The following is a 25,595-nucleotide window of genomic DNA, read 5'->3' as shown; positions in this document are numbered from 1 at the left end:
CTTTTGTGTTAGTTTCGTCCCATCGTAATTATTTCTTTGTTTTTAAAATTCTTTTTTGCTTCAATTTGATTTTTTGCTTCTTTTACCAAACTTTTTTTTACGAATTGTGTGCTGCATTCATTAAAACAAAAGAATGTATAAAATTAATTAAGATATTTATTAATTTAACTTTCATGACGAACAAACGAAAAATTTTCAAATCGATTTTTCTAGAAAACGGTGTATCCTACCGACCCAAAGTAAAAGTACCTTTTAGAACTAGAATATCTGAAAATTTAATGATCTAGTTTAACGAATGCTCAAAAGATAAAAACAAAAAAGTTATGCATTAAAATAACCGTTGACCGACCCAAAACCGACGCCTATGACCGGTAGCAGAAATTCGCAATTTCGTACTAGTTTTGGTTTTTCTAACTAGAAGCGTTCTGGAAGTATTAAAAAACTAATTACAAGCTGCCATCTTCAAACAGTTCTAGCTCCCTTTCGGACTAGATGAATTGTGCTAAATGGTCTTAAAATTATCAGACTCCGGTCTTCACTTGTCAGGAGAGTTTCTGGACACCCTGTATAATCCCCCATAATTTGCTAGCTTTCTGGATATCGCTTAAAGCAATAATTTTCTTCCTAGACCATCCACTTTCTAAGCACAATTACGTCATATATTGGGATTCGAGAGCGCAATAGTCGCAGCACAAATCAAACCGTATGATAAACCAGTTGTAGTGCGGCGGGCTGTACTTTGTCTACTGAACATAGGTTCGGTATGACATGATATCTGTGATCTGTGTGATCTCAGTTTTTCTTATCGTATTTATTACTAACTTATAGCTTATATAGGGTATAACTTATTCATGCCTTGCATATTTTTCTGACCACCGTTTTGGAATACGAACATTTCTATAACGGTAAAAAATTTCACCTAACGTAAACTACCTAGGTACAAACTTACTTAACTCTTAATTAATTTTTAATTTTAGGGCTAGAAAGGATGACCCCGAAGAAGAATATGATCCATACTTACATAGAAATCTTCCGAGTCCTAACAAGTAAGTTTAGAACAAAACATATTTATTCCTAAATATATCTTAGTGTATTGTCGTAGATAAGTTAAGATAGTTAAAGTGTTAGATATTTAGATCCAGCAATGGTATTTAAAATTATCTCCAAAATATCAGCCAAAATGATTTCCAAAAAACTGTTAACTAATATTTCTTTTAGATTTAAGCGCTGGTTCCAAGTGCTTTAAATTTTATTTTTCTTTCTGTTTTTCTTCTATCGACAGGTTTATCTTATATACTAAAACGCTAAGCCCTGAAAGAAAAGCCTTTCTTCCAGCCACCACTTTACTCAAAAACAATATTAGATAATTAGAATATTTTTTCGGAATATTATTAGTATTACGTATGAGATTGTTAAGATATACTTTTGGTACAAAAATTCACTTCCGGTTTTGAGATGACCGGAAGGTAAAATTTACTTTAAGTTTTAGACCCCACAATGTAGGTATATATGGATCGAAAGGTCTCGTCGAGACGAATCTAAATATGTACTTCCGGTTACGATCCGACACCGGAAGTGACCCGAAACGCGCATAAAACGTCAAGATAGAGCAAATCTGACACCGGATTCGTGATCAGCATGCAAAATTAATTGCTAAATGACAGCATCGTAACAAAAAACATTGTTTTCGACGAAATATTTCGTGATATTTAATACACTTTTTACTTGCATTAATATTGATGAATGTTATGTATATTCTTGCTTATATTGTTTGTATTGATCTCTTAATTTTTCTCGCAAAATAAAAATTTCATTTAAAAAACTCGATGTCGAGTTGGTCCGATAGATTGATCTATTCCACATGTCGTCTCCAATAATCTTTGAGTTTTGACCGTATCTGCCCTTGTTACCGCTGTGTACGTCATTATTGACGTTATTGTTGATTTTTATATCCTAGTTTTCATTTCGATTCTGAGGTATTTTTTTCGCCATATTGTATTGTTTAGACATCCTCCTACGTTGTTCGATAAATTTACTTGTTTTTGCACTTCTTACACTTTTCCGTAGCCCAATAATTTGATTCCCAAGTATTTCGTTTCCACTTCTTGATTCCGTTGATATCACCACCGACTAAGTTTTATCTGTTGAAATCACCATATTATAACACCATAGTATCATTTACATCTATATTAAGAAAACACAACCACCAACACAAGAGATTCTTAAAAAAATGCAAATTGTAATAAAAAAAAATAAACTCTGATATAAACTAAATGGTTAATTCACTTTTCTCGTCGTTCTTTTATTCTCTTTATTTCTAAATAAAAAACAAAATAATTAAATCGTCTTTTGAACTTTTAGGAGCATCGAAACCCTAGGTCATCTAGTCAAAGGTATTATTGGTACCGGAATTTTGGCATTACCCGAAGGATTTAAATTAGCAGGAATGATAAACGGAATAGTTTCTACCATTCTTATAGGTTTATTGTCCACATATTGCCTACGAATTTTGGTAATTAATATTGATATTATTTTTATATATTACCTTTTTTATTTTATTTTATTAAATTGTATTTCAATCCTTTTATAAATAGCTAAAATTCCCTAAAAAACACAAACACAATGATTTTAAACAGTTATGAAATTTTTGTTTTCAGTGCTTTTGATCTTGTGACTTGTAAATCCAGTTTGTGAGAAGTCTTCTCCTAACTCTATATGCGTAAACTGTAGGACGTCAGCATCTTTAATCTCTGTTCTAACTGCTCTTTTTCTTGTAGTTCTTTCTCCTATCGGAGGTAGGCTATCATCACAGCTATCCGTACCTTATTGGTGGCTGCTCTGAAAAGATCTACTGAGCTGCAACTATACTACTCTCTTACGTTTCTTAGCCAGAAAATTCATCGTCTTCCTATGGATCTTTTACCATTGATTTTACATTGCATTATGAGCCTTAATACCTCATATTTCGCACATCTGGTAATGTGGCCTAAATATTCCAGCTTTCTTGTTTTGATGTGCTTTATGACCTCGCAATCCCTTTGTAGACTTTTCAATACTTCTGCATTTGTAACTCGTTGGGTCCATATTATTATCAAAACCCTTTTATAGCACCACCTCTCAAATGATTTCAACTTCTTTGTATTATCCACTTTTAGTGTCCAGCTTTCCATTCCATACAACAAAGTCAAGAACACGTAGCATTTTAAGGCTCTCATCCTCAGTTCCAGAGAAAAGTCTCGATTAACAAACATTGTTTTCATTTTTATAAATGCGTGTCTTACAATTTCAATGTGTGTCCTTATTTCTCTATCTTGGTCATTGTTTTTATTTACTCAGGTTCCCGGATATTTTTAGTTATTCACTCTTTCTACTCGTTTTTCTTCGATATTTCATACTGACTTGACGTAATCTATTTACTAAGCTTATGTTATTCAATATTTTTCCGTTTATTGATATACCCTGTTTTTCCTCTGATATTACTTTCTTAAAAATAGCTTCGCTGTATAGATTGAATAACAATGGGGACAGCACGCAACCCTGTCTAACACCTCTTTTGATCTCTATAGTTTCTGTATTGACATTTTCGATTCTAACCTTTGCTTTTTGATTCCAGAACAGATTGAAACTAACCCGTATATCTCGACTATCCACATTCTTTTCTTTTAACAGTTTTACGAGTTTATGATGTCATACTCTATCAAAAAACCAAAGCCTTTTGATAATCTATAAAGCAGACATAGAGATCATGGTTTATATCTAATCGTATTTGAGAATTTTAAAAGCGAACAGAGCCTCTCTCGCTCCTAGTCCTCCTCTGAATCCAAACTGGGTGTCATCTATATCTTCTTCTATTTTTTTGTATAGTCTTTCATGTATTATTTTGTGAAATATTTGAAGTGTGTGGCTTATTAAGGAAATTGTTCTGTACTGGGAGCATTCTGTCGCATGTACTGACTTTAGTAGTGTTACAAACGTGGACAGCAACCAATCTTCGGGTATTACTCCTGTTGTATATATTTTGTTGAACAGATCTAAAAGTATATGCAGTGTTTTTTCGTCGATGCATTTAATTAGCTCAGTGGGTATCTGATCTCTGAGCCTACTGATTTTGCGGTCTTTGCATTTCTAATTGCCTGTTCTAATTCGCACATTATGATTTTCGGTCCTGTTTATTCCTGTGGTTCTTCTTGTATCATTATATCATCGTCGAATAGTTTTATTATGTATTCTTGCCAAAATCTTAGTTTATCTTTGATGTCTGCAATAAATTTACCATTATTATCTTTAAGTATCCCATAGTGTGCTCGCTTTTTGGTATTTGTTAGTTCTTTTATTTTTTCATGCATATTAAAGCTGTCGTATTTTCTGTCATACTCTTCTATTTCTATGCATTGATCTGTTAACCACTTTTCCTTGGCCTTTTTATCTTTACTTTAATTCTACTTTGTAGTTCTTGATATTTTGACTTATTTCTCCCTTTGGCTTTTCTTCTTTCTTCCATTAATGCTAGAATTTCTGAAGTCATCCACTTCTGTTTTTTATTTGTCTTTTCAGCCTTTAAATTTTCTTCTGCAACCTTTAGGAATGCCTTCTGAATATTGCTCCACTTTTCATTGACATCTTCTGATGTTAAGATTTCTCCTACTTCTGTTAGATTTGAGTTGACTTGTTGGATCACTTTTTGATGTGTTTCTCTCTTTCTTAATTTTGTATATTCAAAAATTCGTTTGTTTTACAATCTTTTTGAGTTTCACGTGCATTGTAGCTATCAGCGGGTTACGGACTTAGTTGACATCTGCTCCGGGGTATGCTTTTACTGCATTAATTGAGTTTTTATATCTATTTTTAACTAATATATAGTCTATTTGATTTCTGACTATGCGGTCTTTGTTGTCTGCAGGAGATCTTAAAGTGTATAATCTTTTGTCGGGTAGTTGAAACATTATGTTCATTATTGCAAAATGTTCATTTTGACAAAAATCCACAAGTCTATCCCCTCTGTCGTTTCTGTCACCTAGTCCAAATTCCCCAACATATTCGTCAATTTTTCCTCTCCCGACTTTAGCATTAAAGTTCCCCATTACTATTGTAATGTCTTCTTTTTGAATAGATCTTAAAATTGTGTCTAACTCCATGTAAAAATGTTCTATCTCCTCTTCATCCTTATCCGCTTTTGGTGTGTATACTTGAATTAAGTTAACTTATATGTTTGTCTTTAGCTGAACCATTATCAATCTCTCTGAGTAGCTTATAACTGATTTATTAGTTTCTGTGTCTAACAAGATTGCGACTCCATAGCAATGTGCCGGATCATTGTTTCCAGCATAATACATAATGCCTTTTGTTTATAAGTTTGCCGGTGCCTGGCCATTGTACGTCACTATGCCCAGTATATTTATTTCCATTCTGGTCATTTCTTGTATTAAATTGTCTTATTTTCCTGGCTGGTACAAGCTTCTTACATTCCATGTTACAAGTCTTATTGGTCTACATTTGTGTATTCTTAGACGTGAATTTTTTTTTGGCTTTAGGGTACATACAATTTGATCTGCAATTTCATTGTTGTTATTCCTGCGTGTGCTTTGACCCAGAAGAATTTTATATATTTATTTTGATCTTGTAAATATTTGAGTATTGCTTGGATGCTAAAAATAATGTCATTAGTTGTGTTTGAGTTTGATTTTAAAATTTTAAGAACGGAAAGTGAATCGTAAAAGATTATAGCATTCTGATCCTCTTCCTGATGAACATATTCTAGTGCTTTTAGAATTGCTATTGCCTCAGCTGTGAAAATAGATGCGTTTTTGTTTAACTTATATTTTTTTGTATACGTTTAGGTATTACGAAAGCGCAACCTGTACCATCGGTGTTTTTTGATCCATGAGTGTATATAGTGACGTAGTTTGGATGTTCCTCAAAAATTTGATTTATGACTATACTATTAAATGATGCTAACTCCGAATAAAGGGGTATATTCACATCAGATAAAACAAAGTGATCAAAGTAGTCGGCCTCTACCTTTGTGGTTTTAAGGTCACGTTTCTTAATCCATCACAAATAGGAGGAGAGTGTTTATGAATCCAAAAAGGCTTAGTTAGGTCGTATTCGTTTAATTTATATATGCTGCTAATGAATGGGGAGTTTTTCTTTAGCGACTTAATAATCATTTTTTCAGCTAAAAATGATCTTCTCCTCAGTTCTAATGGAGGTTCGATTGCTTCAGCTCTTAAGGTTCAACTGTTTAATATCCAGCTTACGTAGATTTGTTTTATTGGCTGTTCCATAAAGTGTACAACCATAATCAATTATTGATCTTATGTAAGCTTTATAGAAAATTAGAGCTGTTTGAGGTTCTGCACCCCACCAAGTTCGCACAATGGATTTTAAGAAGTTTAGCCCTTTATTGCATTTTGTCTCTATTTGTTCAATATGAAGTTTCCAGGTTAATTTTCTGTCTAATGTGATTCCTAAGTATTTGACATTGGTATCCACCGAAAGTTTTATACCATCTATTGTAATTTTCTGGATCGGTTTCATGTTATGCCTGGTGAAGATTATAACTTTGGATTTTTCTGCGGAGATTTGAAGCCCTAAATCACTTATGGATCTTAAAACTAGTTTCGTGCTTAAATTCAAACGATTAATGCATTCGTCGAAATGTTTGCTAGGTGTATAAACAACAAAATCATCGGCATATTGTATAATAGTTCCTTTAGATATGGAGGTGTGTAAATTAGTAGTATATATATTAAAAAGTAATGGTGCAAGGACTGATCCTTGTGGTAAACCTAAATTTGCAGTTTGGTATTTTACTGGGCACCTATAATGTCCTCTGAGCCCTACTTGCCTATTTATATATAATTTGCATATCGTGTTTGCAACTTCTTGAGGGATTTGTAATTGCATCATTTTTTCCCGTAAGATGAACCAGTTGACATTATCGTAGGCACCTTTAACATCTAGAAACATCGTTCCATTATACTCGTTTTCAGTTAAGCCCATTTGTATGTCTGTAACTACGTGTGTCACCGCATCTATGATGCCAAAACCTTTTTTAAAACCATATTGTGTAGTTGGCAGAGCGCCGGTTGTATTTAACCACCATTCCAATCGGTTTTTAATTATTCTTTCGAAAACCTTGAGTATACGGGGCATAAGAGAAATAGGTCTATATGAGTCACATAGGTGGGGGTCTTTGTTTGGTTTGTGTATTGGTATTACAATAGCCTTTTTCCATTCTTCTATACTTTCCCCATTGATCCAGATATCAGTTAGAATTTTGATTAGAAGCATCTTGGCATTGTTTGGTAATTGGAATATCATAGGATATCTAATATCATCATATTCAGGTGATGTATTCTTTCTGGTTTTTTATGATATATTTTAATTCTGGTAAGCTAGTTGGTTGAATAAAAATTTTATGGTTGGTGTTATTTTGTCTTTGTTTTGAGAAAATGTGTGAAGTATCGTCCAAAGCATTAGCTGGTGTAATATACCATAAGATCCTATTCTGGCCTGAGTCCATAGGTTTGTCAATGGTGTATTTCTATTTAAGTTTTTGCACCAGAGCTTCCAATGTAGTTTAGCTTTAGATTTTAAAAACTTTTTTGTTTCGCATAATTGTCCATGGTGCTTTGTTGCTTATACGTGTTGAGCATTTGTTTTATTTTTTTAATAGCATCTACGCAGCTTTGATCCCACCATGATGGATGGTGGAAGAAGAGTTTTTTTGTTCGGTTTAAAGGGTTGGTAAATGGGTATAGAGACATTGGCTGTCTTATTTATCCCTTCAATTAATAAGCTATAATTATGTTCCGCATTATTGCTATTTTTAATGTGTTGTGAGAAATAGTTATTCGCAACTTCTTGTTATAGAGTCCAATCTGCTTTATTCAAATTCCATCTTGTTTTTGGATGTATTATGATGTCTTTACTTTCCATGCCTTTGTTAATTTCTATAATAATTGGAAAATGGTCTGAACCCAGTACATCAGGTAAAGTTTCCCATGTACAATTAATTTTTTTTTTATTAACATTTAAGATTTTTACAATCTGTTTTGCAGTGAAAACAATAAGTAAAATTTTTTGTCTTTACATGATAGAGAGATGTAAGGTCCAGTGACCAAATCATCACGACACAAATTGGCTTTTTACCGGTAGGATGCGCACATACACTGACACGCGAGCACTAAAAGCGGCACTGATCACAATGGCTGGGTGCTGTTGAAGGCGTAGCTCCCACTGCTGTAGGCTCTGTCAGGATAGGTGAGGTAGGTCCAAGGGGTCATGTCGCTTCAATCTCTTCGCTTGTTGGTTGTTGAGAAGATTGTGTGCCAGGGTATTAGGATGCACCCGCAACCTGTTTTGATATTGTTCAGAAGTTTTTTTGTCCTCTTCAGATATACCAAGGTGCATTAGCGATTGTTCTCAGAGTTTTGGATTGGAATCTTTGTATTATCATAATATTAGATTTGCTAGCTGAACCCCAGAGCTGTGAGCCATATGTCCAAATGGGTTTTATTATTGTATTGTATATCAGCAGCTTATTGTCAATCGATAGGTGAGAGTTTTTTCCCAACATCCAGTAAAGTTTTCAGTATAAAATTCCCAATTGAAGCCTTTTCGTCCATATATGTTTGGTCCAAGTTAGACGTTTGTCAAGGTGAATACCTAAGTATTTTACGTCATGCTTTTGGGGCAAAGGATGTCCATTGAGGTTAACTTGTGGACATGTACCTCTTCTTAGAGTGAATGTAATTTGTGTAGATTTTGAGGGGTTTACTCTAATTCTCCAGAGTTTAAGCCATTCATTTGTTTTGTTCAGATGTAGTTGCAGTCTCTCTGATGCTATTATTGGGTTGCTATGAGAGGCCAAGAAAGCAGTATCATCTGCGAATGTTGCAAGCGTTAGGTTATTGCTTATTGGCAAGTCAGCCGTATATATCAGGTACAGAATCGGTCCGAGCACACTACCCTGAGGTACACCAGATAGGATGGGGTAGAGTTTTGTATAGGCTTCACTATATTTTACCAGATATCTCCTTTCTGTAAGGTATGATTGAAGCAGTTTAAAGTAAGGGTAAGGTAAATTTTTCTTTAATTTGTACAGAAGTCCTGTATGCCACACCTTGTCAAAAGGTTGAGAGGCGTCTAAAAAGGCTGCAGTACAATATTGCTTGTTCTCGAGACTACTTCTTATTGTTGTGTATAGTCTGTGAACTTGTTCTATTGTTCCATGTTGGTTACGAAAACCGAATTGATGGTCAGGTATGAGACACTTTTCGTCCAATATTGGTTTGATTTTTCATAGTAGAAGTTTTTCGAAGACCCTCCATTGCAGAGGGAAGTAATGCAGACTAAGCATAGCATTGAAGATCATAGTGATTATTCTGTAACAGTCATTGGTTAGTTCCTGGAGGATCTACCCATTATGAGGTCGAATCCGGAGCCTTATTGGGTTGTATCTCATTCTTTATTATCTGTTTTACTTCTTTAATATTAAACTTGGTGATTGGTAGATCCATTTGATATGGAGCCTTAAGAAAAGGATTAAATGGTTGTTCTTGTTCTAATGGCACTACTCTGTTAAATGGACTAAATACTGTAGAAAGATGTTCAGCGAATGTCTCAGATTTTTCTGTGTCTGTTCTTGCCCATTTACCTTTGACATTTTTTAGAGGAGTTATGGCGTCTTGTGGACCTTTTACCTTTCTCGTCGCCTTCCATAGAGAATAATTGGTGTCTTTGGATGGAGTCAAATTTTCTAAGTAAGTTTGGATCCCCCTGGTTTTCTCTTCTTTTAATAGATTTTTAAGTTTTCTGGTAATTCTGTTTAAATTTTGTTTGTCAATAGGAGCGTGTGTGTTTGTCCACTTTTTCCTAAGTTTTCTTTTCTCATCGATCAGGTTTTTTGCACTTTGCGAACAGTTTATGCTTTCCTTCCATGTTGTTTGTTCAGGAGTAGAAATCCAACCTGCCTTTTGTATGGAGGTAGTAAGTTGTTGTACCGCATTTTCAATTTGTAATTCTGTTTTAAGTGGCAAGTTCGTTGGTATTTGTTCTGCTAGTGCGCTTCGGAATATTTTTCAATTTGTTTGATTATTGGTTAGGACTGGAGGCTTATTTCTGAGTATGATTTTGGAGTCTAGGTCAATTAGAATGGAAGAATGATCTGAAGAGAGTTCCCAGCATGATTCTATTGCTAAATAGTTAAGAGAGATACCTTTAATCACACAGAAGTCTAAGAGATCTGGTGTTTTATTTGGATCTGTAGGCCAATAAGTTGATTCTCCTGTAGATATGTGTTGTAGGTTGTTTCCTGTTATTGACATCAGCAGTTGTCTACTCCTTGTTGTAATTACCCTAGAGCCCCAGTGATGATGTTTACAGTGAAAGTCACCTCCTGCTATGAATTTGTGTCCAAGAGAACTGAAATAGGTGCTAAAGTTGTTTTCGTTGATTGGTTGACCAGGAGGACAGTAGACCGCAGATAAGGTAAGGTTGCCTAGCCAGTCTTCGATGACAATGCTAGTTGATTGCAGGTACTTTTCACTGAGCTTACTTAACTCATGGTGTTTTATATTAGATTTGATAATAATAGCTGTGCCACCGTGTGCCTTGTCATTTGGATGTTTTGTGTAGTGGACAATGTATTTTGGAATTTTGATATAGTTTTTGTCTGTTAGATGAGCTTCTGATACAAGCATAACATCAATTTTCTTCTCGTCGAGGAAAATTTTTATTTCTTGGATGTGGTTCGTTAGGCCATTTGAGTTCCAGACGGCTATTTTAAGTCTGTGTTGCATTAGTGCATTTTGGAAATCATAGTCATAAGAAGATTAAGCATAGTGTCCATTCTCTCTACTAGTTTTGTCATCAGGTTTTCAAGGTTGGCAATTTTCGTTGAATGGTTTGAGCCGACATTAGTTTGTTGATTTGTGATTTCATCCGCTTGACTATTCCCTGAAGTTTTTTGAGCGTAAGAAACACCAGGGGTTACTCTTTGACTATTGGTTTCATGGGTGTCTGATCTGTGGGTCTCTTGATTTTTTCTGAGGTGGGGGAATTTTTCTTTTTGTATTTGTTTGTATACGCTGCAGCCCTTATAGTTGGCCGGATGGTTTCCCATACAAAGTACACATTTTACGTTATTGCTGCGTTCTTTTCGTGGACAGTGTAAAGTAAGATGATTACTTGCACACTTTACGCATCTTGGAGGCATATGGCAGAATTTTTGTGTGTGACCGTAGCGTTGACATTTGGTACATTGGGGAACCTGACGTTTGGGATATGGTGGTTCGAAGGACACAATCATGTTCAGGAGTGCTCTCACATCATATATGTCTTTATTATTTGGCTTAGTTTTTAATTCTATATAAAAGAGCGGAAGCGCTATTTTGGATCCATTCTTATATATATTAGCTATGTTGGTTACTTCGTGTCCCATTAATCCTAGCTCATGTACTAAAGCGTCTTTATCTGCTGTCTGATGCATATTACAAAGCACAACTCGGAATGTTCTTTCTTCCTTTGTTTGGTAGGTGTAATAATGTGTTTTTTTCTCATTGAGTGCTTTGGTTATGTTTCGGTAATATTCAGAAGTTGAGGGCTGGATCTTTACTTGGTTGTTATAGAGACATATGTACAATTACACGTACAATTATATGTACAATTAATTGCTATATCTGGAGTTGCAAAAGTTAAATCCACGACTGAATTATTCCCATTATTTGTGAACCTTGTAGGTGATCCGGTGTTTAAAAGTACTAACTCCGTATTATCTGAAGGGGTTATAATTTGCGTACCTTTGGTGTTACTTTTGTATGATCCCCATGTTGAATGATGCGCATTGAAATCACCTCCAAATATACTATTTGACTTGGTACAGTTAAGAATTGCGTCCCAATCGGCAGTTGTTGTTCGTATATCAGGTGGGCAGTATAAATGCATAACAATCATTTTTATCTTTACGAATAATATTATAACCCTTGAAATTATATTGTTTATCTGGCTTAAACCATGTCTCTGAAATTAAGGCAATATCAATTATATTTTCATTTAAACATTTAAGTAAACTCAGTTTATTGACTACAGCCGATTGCACATTCCATTGTAAAATTTTTATTTTTTTTTTATTTTATTAGCCATTACCTAAATTTATTGAAATTGTTAATTTTATCATAAATGTATGCTTTATCTAACTTTTCTAAATCGAAAGAATCAAACTCTTCGAGTACACTTTTAAAAACATTAAAAAATATGTTTATAAATTCATCTGTATTAAGATCAGGATCGGCACTGTGTAAAATATTTGAGGGAAGAGGTATTTTTGGACCAAATTCAAAAGGAAACATAGCTTCAGGTAAGGGAGATTGGGCTTTCCTTCTTTCAGAAAGCTTTCATAATTTAGCATACCTAATACTTCAAAACTATTCCTCGTACTAACAGCAGATGTGTAAGAGTTTTTTAGTTCTAAGAAAGTTAAATTTTTTTCGGCCATATGTCTTTTAGTTTCGTTCCGTTCTTTAAATTTTGTACATTGTTTGGAAATGGATTTATGCTCATAATTTTTACAGTGTATACAATAACTGTCTTGTGGGTCTCTACAGTAAATGATCATCGTTTTTCTCTTGTCCGCAGTTAATACATCTGGTTTTTGTACTGTTGCCATTACGAAATATATGTCCATGTTGCAAGCATTTGAAGCATTGTATAACTATATGCACATAGGGTTCTACGGAACAGGCAACACTGTTTATGTATACATATCTGGGTAAAATGTTTTCTTCAAAAGTAAGTAATACCATTTGTCTGGGGACATATACTTTTTCTCCATTGAAGTCAATTTTCCTTTTGAGTCGAGTGACTTTCGTTACTATTATATTGGATATTATATTATCAAAAAGATATTGGTCATTAAAAGCAGTATCTAAGTCTCTTATTATGCCTTTTCGCTGAAGCAAATTATTTGGAATATATGCTTTTAATTGTTTCTCTTTTAAATTTTCATTTTTTACTAAATTATTTGCATCTTTGGGGCTTTTAACTTGTACTCTTGCCCTATTCTTCCCTACTCTGTCAATACTAAGAACATTTTTGATTGCTAATTTTTTATGTAAAATATGACCTACCTTCATAGGATGCGGTTTGCCAATATTTTCTTTATTTGTTTTTTCAATGAATACATATACTTTATCCGTATAGAGATAACCTTTTTGTAGATTAAACAGCTTAATTCCTTTTTCCTGTTTCTTGGTTTGTAGGCATTCTTCCACTTGGTCCATATTTTGGGTCCCCCCTTTGTCGGGGGGAGAGTTTTCATCCATTTTTGTAAACAACCACTATATACACACAAACAAAAACAATAATAAACACTTAAATAAACACAAAAACTGGGTTTATTTGTCCGGAGTGAAATTGGTTTATTATTAATAGTCACAAAAAACTGGTCTTAATAACTATATAAGCACCTGTAAATATACGTGTTCTCTCTATGAATGATCGAACAAGACTGGAATTTTATTATCTAAACGAGGATTAGGCTTGCTATCGACCTGAGAGGCCTAGTCTTTTACATGATCTTTTTCTTCCCTGCCGGATCTTGGTTTCCGAATTCCATGATCAGTAACGGTTTGACTTTTTTGCGTATTTGCCATGATGAATTAGGGATGTTTTGTTGAACCTTGAATGTAGTAGTTTCCCCTTTACTTCTGCATTCTTCTGCCGTTGACCAATTTATTGGTTCTTCCGCCTTTAGAGTCGATTTTTCAGCTCTAGGACAAAATATTGTCCTACTACCTACTGACTCATCTCCCTAAAGCCGTTGGTCGGTAAGCAGGGGATCGCTTATACAGGCAATAACTTCTTCCCTATCTGCGCTAGTCATCAACATTGATGTCCTCACCTTATACCACGTGGAGGTGCAGATTCGGATTTTTCCTTCATCGAGATTAAGACCTTTCGGCATTTCCTAACCCAGAGCTTGGTCTAACTCATATAATGACATTTGGAACTCTATTTGTTAGCGTTAATCTCAATATCTACCGCTTTGAGGGGTTAGCGTGAGGATTGACGCGGGAATTAGCGTGAACATTTTAGACAGTAGGATTTTGATTTGCCGGTGGAGCGGACGATATTTTCTTTATGAGAGGTCTCCTTGTCGAAGGTAACCGTATGTCGTCATTTTTTCTATTAAGACAATATGGCCTTTTTGCAATTTCTATGACTTCTTGAATAATTCTTGGTTTTTAGAAGTGGGTGGGGCTATAGTTCAGGTATAGGCAAAATCAATGTTGGGACCTGTATGAAGATGGTGTTGACCTAGAGCTGAAATTGAATCGGACTTGTAAACAGAAATGGAATGTTTATAAATCCTATTTTAGATTCTACGATTTGTTTGCCCCAATTAAGATCGCGAAAAGTCTGCACAAGGAATTTCATTAACTCCGTGTTATTTTTTAATTTGGAATGTTGTCTTTAATTGATCGGACAAGAAATATAAATTTTTGTTGGAAAGTAAATATTGTCTTTATTCCTCTTGACTTAAGAATTTTGTCCATTTTGTTAGTTGCACCTTTGATGTAATGAAGAAAAGCTTGTGTATGATGGTCTGAACCTTTAGGTTGCGATTGAGTGGAAAATTGATATCTGTGGATGCTCCTATTGATGTGATTTTCCCGGTAATCGTTTTGGATGAGGGCTTGTTTTAAACTAAAGAGCTCAGCGGGTCTACTTGCATCGCAAAGGTATATTTGTCTGAAGACAATATTATTAATGACTAAATTAATTTGTGAAGGTGAATGATAAAATTTGGCATGCAAGTAACGATTGTTATGGGTAGGTTTTCAATAAACAGAATGATGAAAACCTTGGGATTGGTTTTTTTTATGATAACGTAGAGAAACGGTGGGGATGAATCTATTTCCACCTCCATCGTAAACTTGATACTGAGATGTATACCATATACCATTCAGATGAGTTTCAAAAGACACCAAAGCGTCTCCATAAGCCTTTGTGTTGATGCAAGTAGACCCGCTGAGCTCTCTAGTTTAAAACAAGCCCTCATCCAAAACGATAACAGGAGCATCCACAGACATCCATCTTCCACTAAATCTCAACCCAAAGACTCAGACCCCCATTATACAAAATCTTTTTTCCTTACATCAAAGGTGTCACTGACAAAATTGACAATATTCTTAAATCAAGGGGAATAAAGACAATATTTACCCCCAACAAAACTTTCATCTCGTATCCGACTAATCAAAGATAACACTCCAAATGAACAACACGGAGTTTATGAAATTCCGAGTGCAGACTGCCCCGATGTTATATAGGCCAAACAAATCGTAGAATCCAAAACTGGATTTATGAATATTCAATTTCTGTTCGCAATTTCGATTTAATTTCAGCTCTAGGTCAACACCATCTTCATACAGGTCACAAAATTGATTTTGAAAACTTCGGAACCATAGCTCCAAAAACACATAAAAACAATTTACGTGTGATTCTATATAAGAGTTATTACTAAATTATTAGAAAATAGAAACATAGGTTCTTTTACACAGTCGCCACTGATGTCTAACTGATTGCTGATAGTTGATTTGATGTTTAAGAAAAAAATTTATTACGTGAACTTTTAAATGGAGTATTACTTTCCATATGATACTGTTTAAAATAATTATACACAATGGCGACCATTCGCCATTTAAAATGACTACGTCATTAAAACATTGCCTAAAAGATATACAGTCCCCTTATACTCTAGGTCCTAGGGCCAGGTGGGTGTTGAGTATGCACTTTTACAACCGGACTTGTAACAAATTTCGTGAAAACAGTAGCAAAATAGACATTAGATGAGGCTGTTCCAAGTCTAATTCAGCTTTCGTACGTGCCAGTAACTTTCAAAAACTCCTCATTTTAAAGGTAATTGTTTCAGCTTTAATAAAAATTTCAAAATTACTTTATCTTTATTAAGAAAAAAGTTATAACTATTAAACATTAAAAAATTCACTAAATAGTTTCGAGCTAATTGGTTTATAAGAGATTTAAGAGATTTAGATAACAAAATTAAACTATAAACTCTGAAAATCTGGCTAACGAAAGTTATAGAACATTTCAAAATGAATATTTTAAGCTTTGTAAATGTTTGTATGTTAATTTTTGACAAGGAGAGACGCACGGTAAACTCACAGCGAATAAAAACCAATACATAGGTACGTAAAATACATGTAGATTCAGAGATGCGTATTCAGTAATCATTACAAATAAAAAAGTTATAGCGGTTTATAGTTAAAATTTTCGTTAAAAAGTGGTGAATTAATTTGTTAAGTTGTGAATTAAGAGTTTTAAATAAAACTGAGGCATAGACGTTGTCAGTTTAGTTAATGGAAGTTATAAAACAATTCAAAACGAACATTTTATGCTTTAGTAAATTTTTATATGTAAATATTTTGCCGATATATCGAAAATTAATTTAGGCAAGCGGTTTACGCGCGCCCGCATTCGCCGCAAGCTGACCATCCTCGTCAGCGTAGGAGCGCGTTATTAAAAGTTCCATATTAAATAATCCATAATAGTTTCATATTAAATAATCCATAGTTCCATATTAAAAATTAACATAGAAAAATTTACAAAATCTTAAACTATTCGATTTAAGTTGTTCTATAACTTCTATTAGCCAGATTTTCAAAGTTTATAGATTTATTTTGTTTAAATCTCTTATAAACAAATATGTTTATAAGAGATTTAATCTTTTATAAACGTAATTTTGCAAAGTTTTTTTTTAAGCATATATAGTTACCTTAAGAATGGGGAGTTCTTGAAAGTTGCTGGTACGTACGAAAGCTGAATTAGACTTGGAAAAGCCCCATCTAATTTCTATTTTGCTACTGTTTTTCACGAAATTTGTTATAGCTCCGGTTCTCACAATCGGATCTAAGTTTACCAAACGCTATTTGGTGCATTTTTAAAAAGTAACAATTTTCATTTTGGTAAAATTAAATATCTCTAAATAGTTTAGGAGATACAATCATTTAAACAATTAAATTGTAAATAACAAATTATCTGGCGGGTTTTCAGCCTGCCTGGCACTCTCGAAAAATCGATTCTACGCACCAAAAAATATAAAAAAAATGTCAAGATACCAAGGCGGCAAAAAGTGCATACTCAATCCCATCCCCTCGAACGATTAGTGGAGTTACAAAAAAATATTTAAGTTTTATTTTAACAATACCGGAAAGGTCGCCTTCAGACCTAAAAAGGAAAATATATAATCTACTAATTATTTTTTTTCCCTTTTCAGTCTAAAATTATTTAAAAGAAGTAATTTAGATAAGATTTTTGTGTATAATGTTTAATCAGTTACCTACCCAGATCCTAAACTTTTATTATTGAATAATTAGTATCCTAATTATATCGTTGGATTAAAAGTGACTATAGTCCATCCCAAACCCTTCTTTCAGTGCGTCATAGCTGATCGAATTCTTTCTAACGCATTATGCTAGAAGTGACAGAAAAAAACGTGAGTCGGTGATTATAATACATAGAACTTAGAGAATTATGTATCGTTCACGTGTGTTTGCATATTAAAGCAAATTCTACTTATAGAAGTATAATTGGTGGGAGTTTAGAATACAGTAAATTGATATCCAATCAATGATGCGCATAAATATAATTTGACGCAGAGGGTCTCGACCGTGACAGTACTTTGACAATGTCAACTGATAAAATAATAATTGTCATTCCAGGTTAGTACTTTCAGACATTTTACAGTGAAAATTTAATGTTCTATTAATTGCCATAAAAATATTTTAGATATGACGAGATATACTGAAAAAGAACAAAGACTAATATTAAAATTATTAAATTATTTTCAATTAGAAAAAGAGACTGGAACAACTTTATTACCAGTTTCTGCCGTTCATAAGGTAAGTTTTAAATTATTCTAAAAAATATTAAAAGTATTTTAAATACTATACATTTTAGTGTGTTGCCGAGGCGTTAGGAGTTTCGTTACCAACAGTAAAACGATTGACAAATAAAGGCATTCAAACAGATGCTAGAGCTATTCTGTGGCAATGAGTACTTCAGTATGTGATACTCTAGGACCTTTATTAACCAATAAATATGAACATGTTATTAGAACTTGTGTATACATAATGTGTAGTGAAGGTTTATATCAAAATATAGTTTGCCATAACCTACTGAAATATCACTAGCGTCTTTACATTTTTTCTTGTTCATTTTAGGCGAACATGTTACCCTTCATACCCTTCAAGAAACACTGAAGGACATAAATAAAATTACCATTTCTAGTAGTTCACTGAGCAGGGTTTTAAAAGATATGAAATTCAGATGGTTAAACTGCAATATATCAAATCGGAAATATTTAGTGGAGCAATCACATGTGGCATAAAAAAAGATTACAATTTTTAAAAAAATACAAAAAAAATCAACATGATACACCCGTTACAACCAGTTTTCTTGGATGAGACCTAGGGAAGAATTCCGCAACAGTTGGCAAAATGGCAGCATTAATGCTGTTAGAAAGAGGATTGCAGTCTAATTTTTAAAAGTGAAAAAAAAAACTGGAAATTATCATGATTTGATGAATGAAGAAAATTTAGTAGAATGGATAAAAGGGAGACATATACGTGTCTCAACAACCATGATGAAACTTGAATTATTGGAGATGGTAAAAATCATTTACCAGATAAAGTTTTCAAGTATTGAGTGTGTTAAGAGATATTTAATAAATAAGAATATATTTGTTTTATTCTACAGATTAGATGTACTTGCACTTCAATATGGTCATAGAGTATTGAGATTGCCTCCATATCATTGCCAGTTTAACTCAATTGAGAATGTTTGGTCAGATTCTAAAATATATTATGATGCGAAAATAAGTTCTGCAGGTACTGTAAATGAAAATACTGTATTATGTATTTGGAAAGAAGCATTAGAACAGGTAATTCAAGCGTACTAAAATTTGTAGATAATAATTGTGGTTAAATTTAAGGTTACACCAGAAAAATGGAAGGAATATGTAAGACACGCAGAAGTTATCATAAATGAATACTGGAGACAGCCAAAAAAATTGATGCGAGCCACATATCTTCTATAATTATTGATTTTAACGAATCAGATACTAAATCAGATTGTAAATTCAGGAATGATATTGAGGAAATATCTTAAACTATTACCCTTATAGATATTTATATGTATTCAAACGGTTCTTTTTAGACCCACCACATTTTCTTGAAATGTAAGATATAATTGATACCAGTCACATATCCCCTGTAATCACTGAATTTAATGAATTAGATTCTGAATCGGATTGAGAATTGTTTAAAATATAATATTCATTTTTGTTATTCATAAAAAAGGAGGTAAACTTACATTCAGTATCTTGTTTTTTAACTCCATTAACACCATTTCATCTGCATTCCGGAACTGGTAGATTAACTCAAAAATCAACTGCTTCACTATCTAAACTGTTTACATTGGTTTTTTAACTATACTTCATAACACTCGTTCATTTGCACACCAAATCCGGCTGTCACAGAAACTTATCGGAAAATTACCTATCCAAATAAGACTTCATCACAGGAATGTTTGCCTTGATGCCTTGCAATAAACAAGTAAATTAAAAAAAAATTGAATTGTTAAAGTTTTTATTTCATGTTTAAAAAAAATAATTTTTTCACATTTAGCCGATTACGATCCTGCAACTGTCAGATTTAACTAAAATGTCATGCAATAATTCTCGACATTCTTAAATTTCTATATGACGTCAAAATTAGTGACGCACTGAAAGAAACGTTTTTTGACAGACTGTATTTAAGTTTTTTTCCTAGTGTTTAAAATAAGTATTAACAATTTCAAAAATGTTGTAGGTAAGATCTCAATACGAATTATGTAAAAAGAAGAGAGTAGGACTCTTAACATATCCAGAATCTATGGAGTATGCTTGTGAAGTGGGTCCTACAATGTTTCATGGATTTGCCCCCTATGCAGGGTAAGTAATAATTATTTTATTTCTCATTACCAAAAATTTGCCGTTTCCCTTGTTTTAGAAACAATAATTGTTAAATATACATAATTATTTAATGTATAGAAAAGTTGATTTGACAAATTTGACATTTAGATTGGGATAGTCGGCACACACACACACACACGCACACACACGCGCACACACACGCGCACACACACACGCATACACACGCGCATACACACGCGCACACACACGCGCACACACACGCTCACATACACGCTCACATACACGCGCACGTACACGCGCACGCACACGCACACGCACACGCACACGCACACACACACACACACACACACACACACACACACACACACACACACACACACACACACACACACACACACACACAGTATACCACTATACAGTGGCATTCACATGTCCGAAGATCAAAACGGTCTCACTTCGCTATTGAAGTAGTAGCTATCTGATCCCCAGACTTTTCCTCATGTTGTGTCCACTGGTCCGATTGCGTAGGTGTTGTTTCTTTCTTCGAGATAGCCACATGCCGTTCCTATTCGTTGCGTGGTTGTGTCAGTTGGTCGATCTTGCATTTAGGTCACCTATGATGACAGTGGACTTTTCTAAATTTAAAATGATGTTCAGGTCCTAATGGGGTCTTGCGGTCTAACATACGCTGAAATGATTTTCAGCGTATAGTTTCCTGTCGTGATTTTGACTATGATGAGTTCCATAGTGACCAGCCCATCAGGTGTTGGAATTAGTTGCTTTTTATCCTTTTTTTCACCATAATGGCTGTACCTCCTGACAAAGCCCTGTGATCATTTCTGTAAATGTCATAGCTCGGAAATTTGTTCTTCACTCTTTCCGCTAATTTTGTTTTTTGTAAAGCTATGACATCTAGTTGAAGTCTGTTGATAAACTCATCCAGAATATTTATTTAGGTTCTCAGTCCTCCTGAGTTCCATGACCCAATTTTAAGATCGTCCATCTGGTGTCCTGTCATTGTACGAAGCTACCTACTGCTGTTATGACACAGGATATTTTTTATAACATAGACGCACCGTTTTGGATTTTCGTATTAAAGTTTGCTATAAGAGTAGCCGATTTACTGCTTGTTGTTGTTGTTGGGGCTGCGAGGCCATTTTTATTAATCTGCGGTATGGGTTTAGTGTTTCTTTCTTCTGTTGTTGGTGGAGGAGTTTTCCTTTTAGTTTGTTGCATCGTCTATGTGTGGGTGCGCATTTGGGATCGGTAGACCGATCTTTGGTGCATTCATTGCTGACATGTTCATCTTTGCACTTTACACACCTTGCTCCACAGTAGCAGGATTTCGAACCAGGGTAGAAACCCTGGCAGTTGTAGCACTGCATGTAGCACAGTAAATAGATATCCAATCAATGATGCGCATAAATATAATTCACTGCATGACTTCTTTTCTGTTTTTGAATTCGTCCTCAATTTAAATAGCAATTTCATGTAGCATAAATTGTTTATGCTTTTTAATTTCTGTTCCTCGTCCTCCTTGAGTGTTACTAGGAACAATGGAAGTTTCCTTTTGTTGGAGCCTTTTAAGATCATGTTGATCACTTTTGCGTCGTAGATGTCGTGCCATTGTTGTTCGTCGGCTATTTTTTGGGGGTCCGTGAAGTCATGCAGTCTTCTTATAACAAACCTTTTTGTTTTTACTTCATCGATTGAATATGCAATCTATTAAATCGGTTGTTCTTTGTTGTACTCTTCGGGTGTTTTTACCATTTTTCGATAGTTTTCCCTATTGCTTGTCTGTATGATAATAGATTTACCTAATTTGGCAAATTTGTTATTTAAAACTAAACCGCTGTGGGCGACCTTTTGCAAAATGGTTGGATGCCTTTCCACTGATTTAAGAATGATTGTTGGCAGCTTTGACCTTTTTGCTGCTTGTTGTTTTGGTGCTTCCTGCTGTTGCGATTGTGTGTTTTTTTTGGATCTGGATCTCATTTTGTTTGTCCTGATTTGGTTGATATTTTCAAGCATGACTTTTTGCTTCCTTTCCTGAATTAATTTTGTTTGTTTTCAAGAGCACTTGTGTTTGAACTTTCCTTTGCCGGAGCTTTGTTTCTCCTTGAATTATTTGTATGGACGTTCCACTCTGCTTCATTGCTCTCTATTTCTACTGCCGGTTGCGGTTGTTGTTTGGTAGATATCTGTTTTTCTTTGGAGATTTCTTCAGTCTTTAAATCCGCGTTGTCGCCGGATTTTCGGTCACTTTTTTTCTTTGCTTGTCCTTATTTTTTTTTGTTTTTTTCGGTTATCTGCTCCATTAAGGACAGAATCCTGTTGGTGAGGCGTTTATTTTTTCATCTTGAGCTTTGATGATTCTTGGCATTTCCTGCATCTTCTTTTGCATCTTGTCCACCCTTTTGTTATGCTGTTCGTGCTGCACGATAATTATGTTGTTAAGCTTATATATTGCACGAGCTATTTCTTCCACTTTTTTAGCATTTGCCTTCTCGGCCTCCTCCATCTCCCTTATCCTTTTAGACTCCGTTTCGGATTCCGAGTCATAGTGGCTTCTCTTCTTTTTTTAATCCTAGTTGTCCTCTTCGCCGCTCACCAACGTTTCGACTATGACTTCTGCAATATAATTTGTTTATATTTTCAAATTGACACAAAGAATTTGACTTTAAACCTTAAAAATCATCATTTTACAGAAACTATTAGAAATGATTTTGATCGTTTTTCGCAGTGACTAAACTCTGCTAAATATCATGTATAAACAACTTTCCAGAATCAAAAAAAAAAATAAAATCATTCTTAGGTTAAGCCGGTTACTACCAAAGATTCATTCCAAATTTTGTCAAAATCTCGAAACTTCTTACACTACTTCAAAAAGAGGTACCTTTTATTTTAAATTCTGAATGCAAAAAATCCTTTAACGACCTCAAAAATATTTTAATGTCAGACCCAATTATTGTTACATATCCAAATTTTAAGGAACCATTTTTACTTACTACTGATGCTAGTGCATTTGCAATTGGAGCCGTTCTATCGCAGGGCCCTATAGAAAAGGATTTACCAACCGCATATACCTATATAACACTATGCAGTGCAGAAACAAAATACTCTACTATAGAGAGAGGATTATTAGCTCTGTATGGGCAGTCAAATACTTTTGACCATATCTTTTTTGTCGTAAATTCACTCTTATTCCCGATTATCGACTACTTACATCGCTTTTGTCGATAAAAGATCTCGAAAGCCGCTTAGCGCGTTGGCGCCCAAAAATCAAAGAATATAATTATAAAATAGAACACCGCTCAGGAAAAATGAATAGAAATGCGAATACTCTCTCAAGAATAAAGATTAACCATTTCAAGAATTGTGCAAACTTTTAATCCAAAATATCGTTACATGCATCGAATATAGACAAAACGGAGACAGAAGAAAACGAAGAAGACGATAATGAAGAAAAGAGGAAAAAAAAATATGTCCGAAGAACTTGACAAGTTTATCGAATTGTTTAGAACCAAATGGATACTTGATCATTCTAAAATTAAAACGTCGAATACGGAATTACTAGATAAATCTAATAAAAATATTGTTACCTTTCTGTGGCACAATAAACTTAAGGAACTTCACGAAAAAATAATAAATTATATATTTAAAGAAAATGTAGAATAGAGTTACCCAAGAACTAATATTGTATCCAGTAAAACTGTAAATAACCGAAAATAGTTTATTATATCATTCATTACCTTTTGATCTCGAACGAGTAAATCACATCTGTTTCTCGTACTTTACGTAAATAAATACCATCTTGACGAATCAACAACTTATTCTCACTCAACTTATTCAACTATATAAATACTCGAACTGCCTATTCTAGAGATATTTTTGTATATTTTTGCTGACAAAGAATTAAAATTAAGAATCTGTCAAAACATAATTAAAACAGTTAGCGAAGACGAAATCACTCAAATTCTACATCATAACCATTGTGGCAAAAATAATTTACACCGAGAAATAAACGAAACTGTCAGAAGAATCAAGGGAAATTACAATTTTAAGAACCTAATAACCTAATAAAAAATTTCGAAAAATTTATAAAAGCATGTAAAATTGGCCAGAAGGTTAAGATTTGAAGAGAAAACTTAAGTGGACCATTAGTCATAACAGAAAATCCAAAGACACCATTCAAAAGAGTTAATATAGATATTTTTGAATACTCCACTAGAAACTATGCTTTAATTATTCGTGATGAATTAACCAAATTGAAACAAGCCTATCCTTTGAACGACAAAAAGGCAGTGACAGTAGCTAATACACTCCTACTGTTTTTCTAGCATTATAGAACACCACTAAAAATTATTCATTGTGACTGCGGTCGAAAATTCGACAATGCTATACTCAAAGTCTAGTGTTAATCATCCAAAATGTAATAGATCTATATAAAGATTTCATGCTAAACTCTCGGAAATGATGAGAGCAAATCAAGCCGAAAACCCCAAATAGCATCCCTTCACCATACTCTCGTATGCAACAATATGTTATAACTACACGAAAAATAAGACCCATGGTTTTATACCATTTATACCATTTTGTATTTGGACATGCTGCAGGACGACCACCATAAACTCTATACAATCAAAAAACACTAAGGACAAACAGTTTAAAATTATTTAAAATAGTCAAAGCTACATTTTTGTCGGCAACAGGAGAGAAAATGGCCCCGGTATACCCAAATAATCGTATGGAATACTTTTACAAAGTAACCAGAGCAAAGACAGAAAGACAGAACAGAAACAGAATAGGTGAAAATAAGATTTGACGAAAATTTTTCAGCACAACGACCTGATTTTAAAATCAGTGACAAAGTTTATGTAAAAGAATCCCAAATTAGATCAAAATCAGCAAATGTTTTTAATTGACCTTTCGGAATTTAAGAACTCGCAACAACAAATTTCGCAATTATCTTAAACACCAAAACTGACTAAACTTCCAAAGTAAATTTTGACAGACTAAAACCTTATTTTGAATAATATTCCTTTTCATATTTGATTAACTCTTTTTAATCGCCCATTCCCAAATTGATCTTACTTCTAATAACACAATTGGAATAATTTTTCATGAAAATGGAACCATACGGATATATAACGACAATGGACTTTACTTGTTTACAAGGAATTGTTTCCCATAAAAACTGCAATATCCTAAAATGACAAATTTTTAAAAAACCTAATGGAAAAATTTATTAACGCAGATGCACAGAGAAAACTTGCATTTGAATCCAAACACATGTCAGTCTGCTAACACAAATTTCAAATTTCATTAATTTAAAATATAAAGAACTAATCTCCGACACAGTACCTTATAATAGACTCGCAAAACGCGGTGTAATCAATGGTATTGGAACAATATAGAAATCTATTAGTGGAAATTTAGACGCTTCAGGCAGCGAATACTTTAATACATTTACAAATAAGATAAATACTGGTGAAGCTCAAATTAAAAACTCTTACAAAAAAAAATATCTGTTACCACTTCAGTCAAAAACGTTTAACTCTACTATCGAAAAATTGCAAATAGACAAAGAAATCTTTAT

General features: G+C 33.9%; 1 protein-coding gene across 2 annotated transcripts in view; it reads left to right on the top strand.

Moving 5' to 3' along the window:
• The window catches only part of LOC140450161 (proton-coupled amino acid transporter-like protein acs), a 153,382-nt gene that overhangs the window by 2,961 nt on the left and 124,826 nt on the right, over nucleotides 1-25,595 (top strand). For both annotated transcript variants that reach the window (XR_011951978.1, XM_072543612.1), the window contains exons 2-4: nucleotides 978-1,046; nucleotides 2,362-2,512; nucleotides 19,893-20,014. Coding sequence is in view for 1 of the 2 variants with exons in the window: in XM_072543612.1 (XP_072399713.1) it covers nucleotides 978-1,046; nucleotides 2,362-2,512; nucleotides 19,893-20,014 (342 nt within the window). In the remaining variant the exon portion in view is untranslated. The remainder of the gene's footprint in view (nucleotides 1-977; nucleotides 1,047-2,361; nucleotides 2,513-19,892; nucleotides 20,015-25,595) is intronic.

The sequence above is a fragment of the Diabrotica undecimpunctata genome, chromosome 9 (genome assembly GCF_040954645.1).
Source record: "Diabrotica undecimpunctata isolate CICGRU chromosome 9, icDiaUnde3, whole genome shotgun sequence".
In the NCBI taxonomy this organism is placed as follows: domain Eukaryota; kingdom Metazoa; phylum Arthropoda; class Insecta; order Coleoptera; family Chrysomelidae; genus Diabrotica; species Diabrotica undecimpunctata.
Note: the sequence above shows the minus strand (reverse complement) of the source record. Positions and strands in the feature narration are given on the sequence as shown.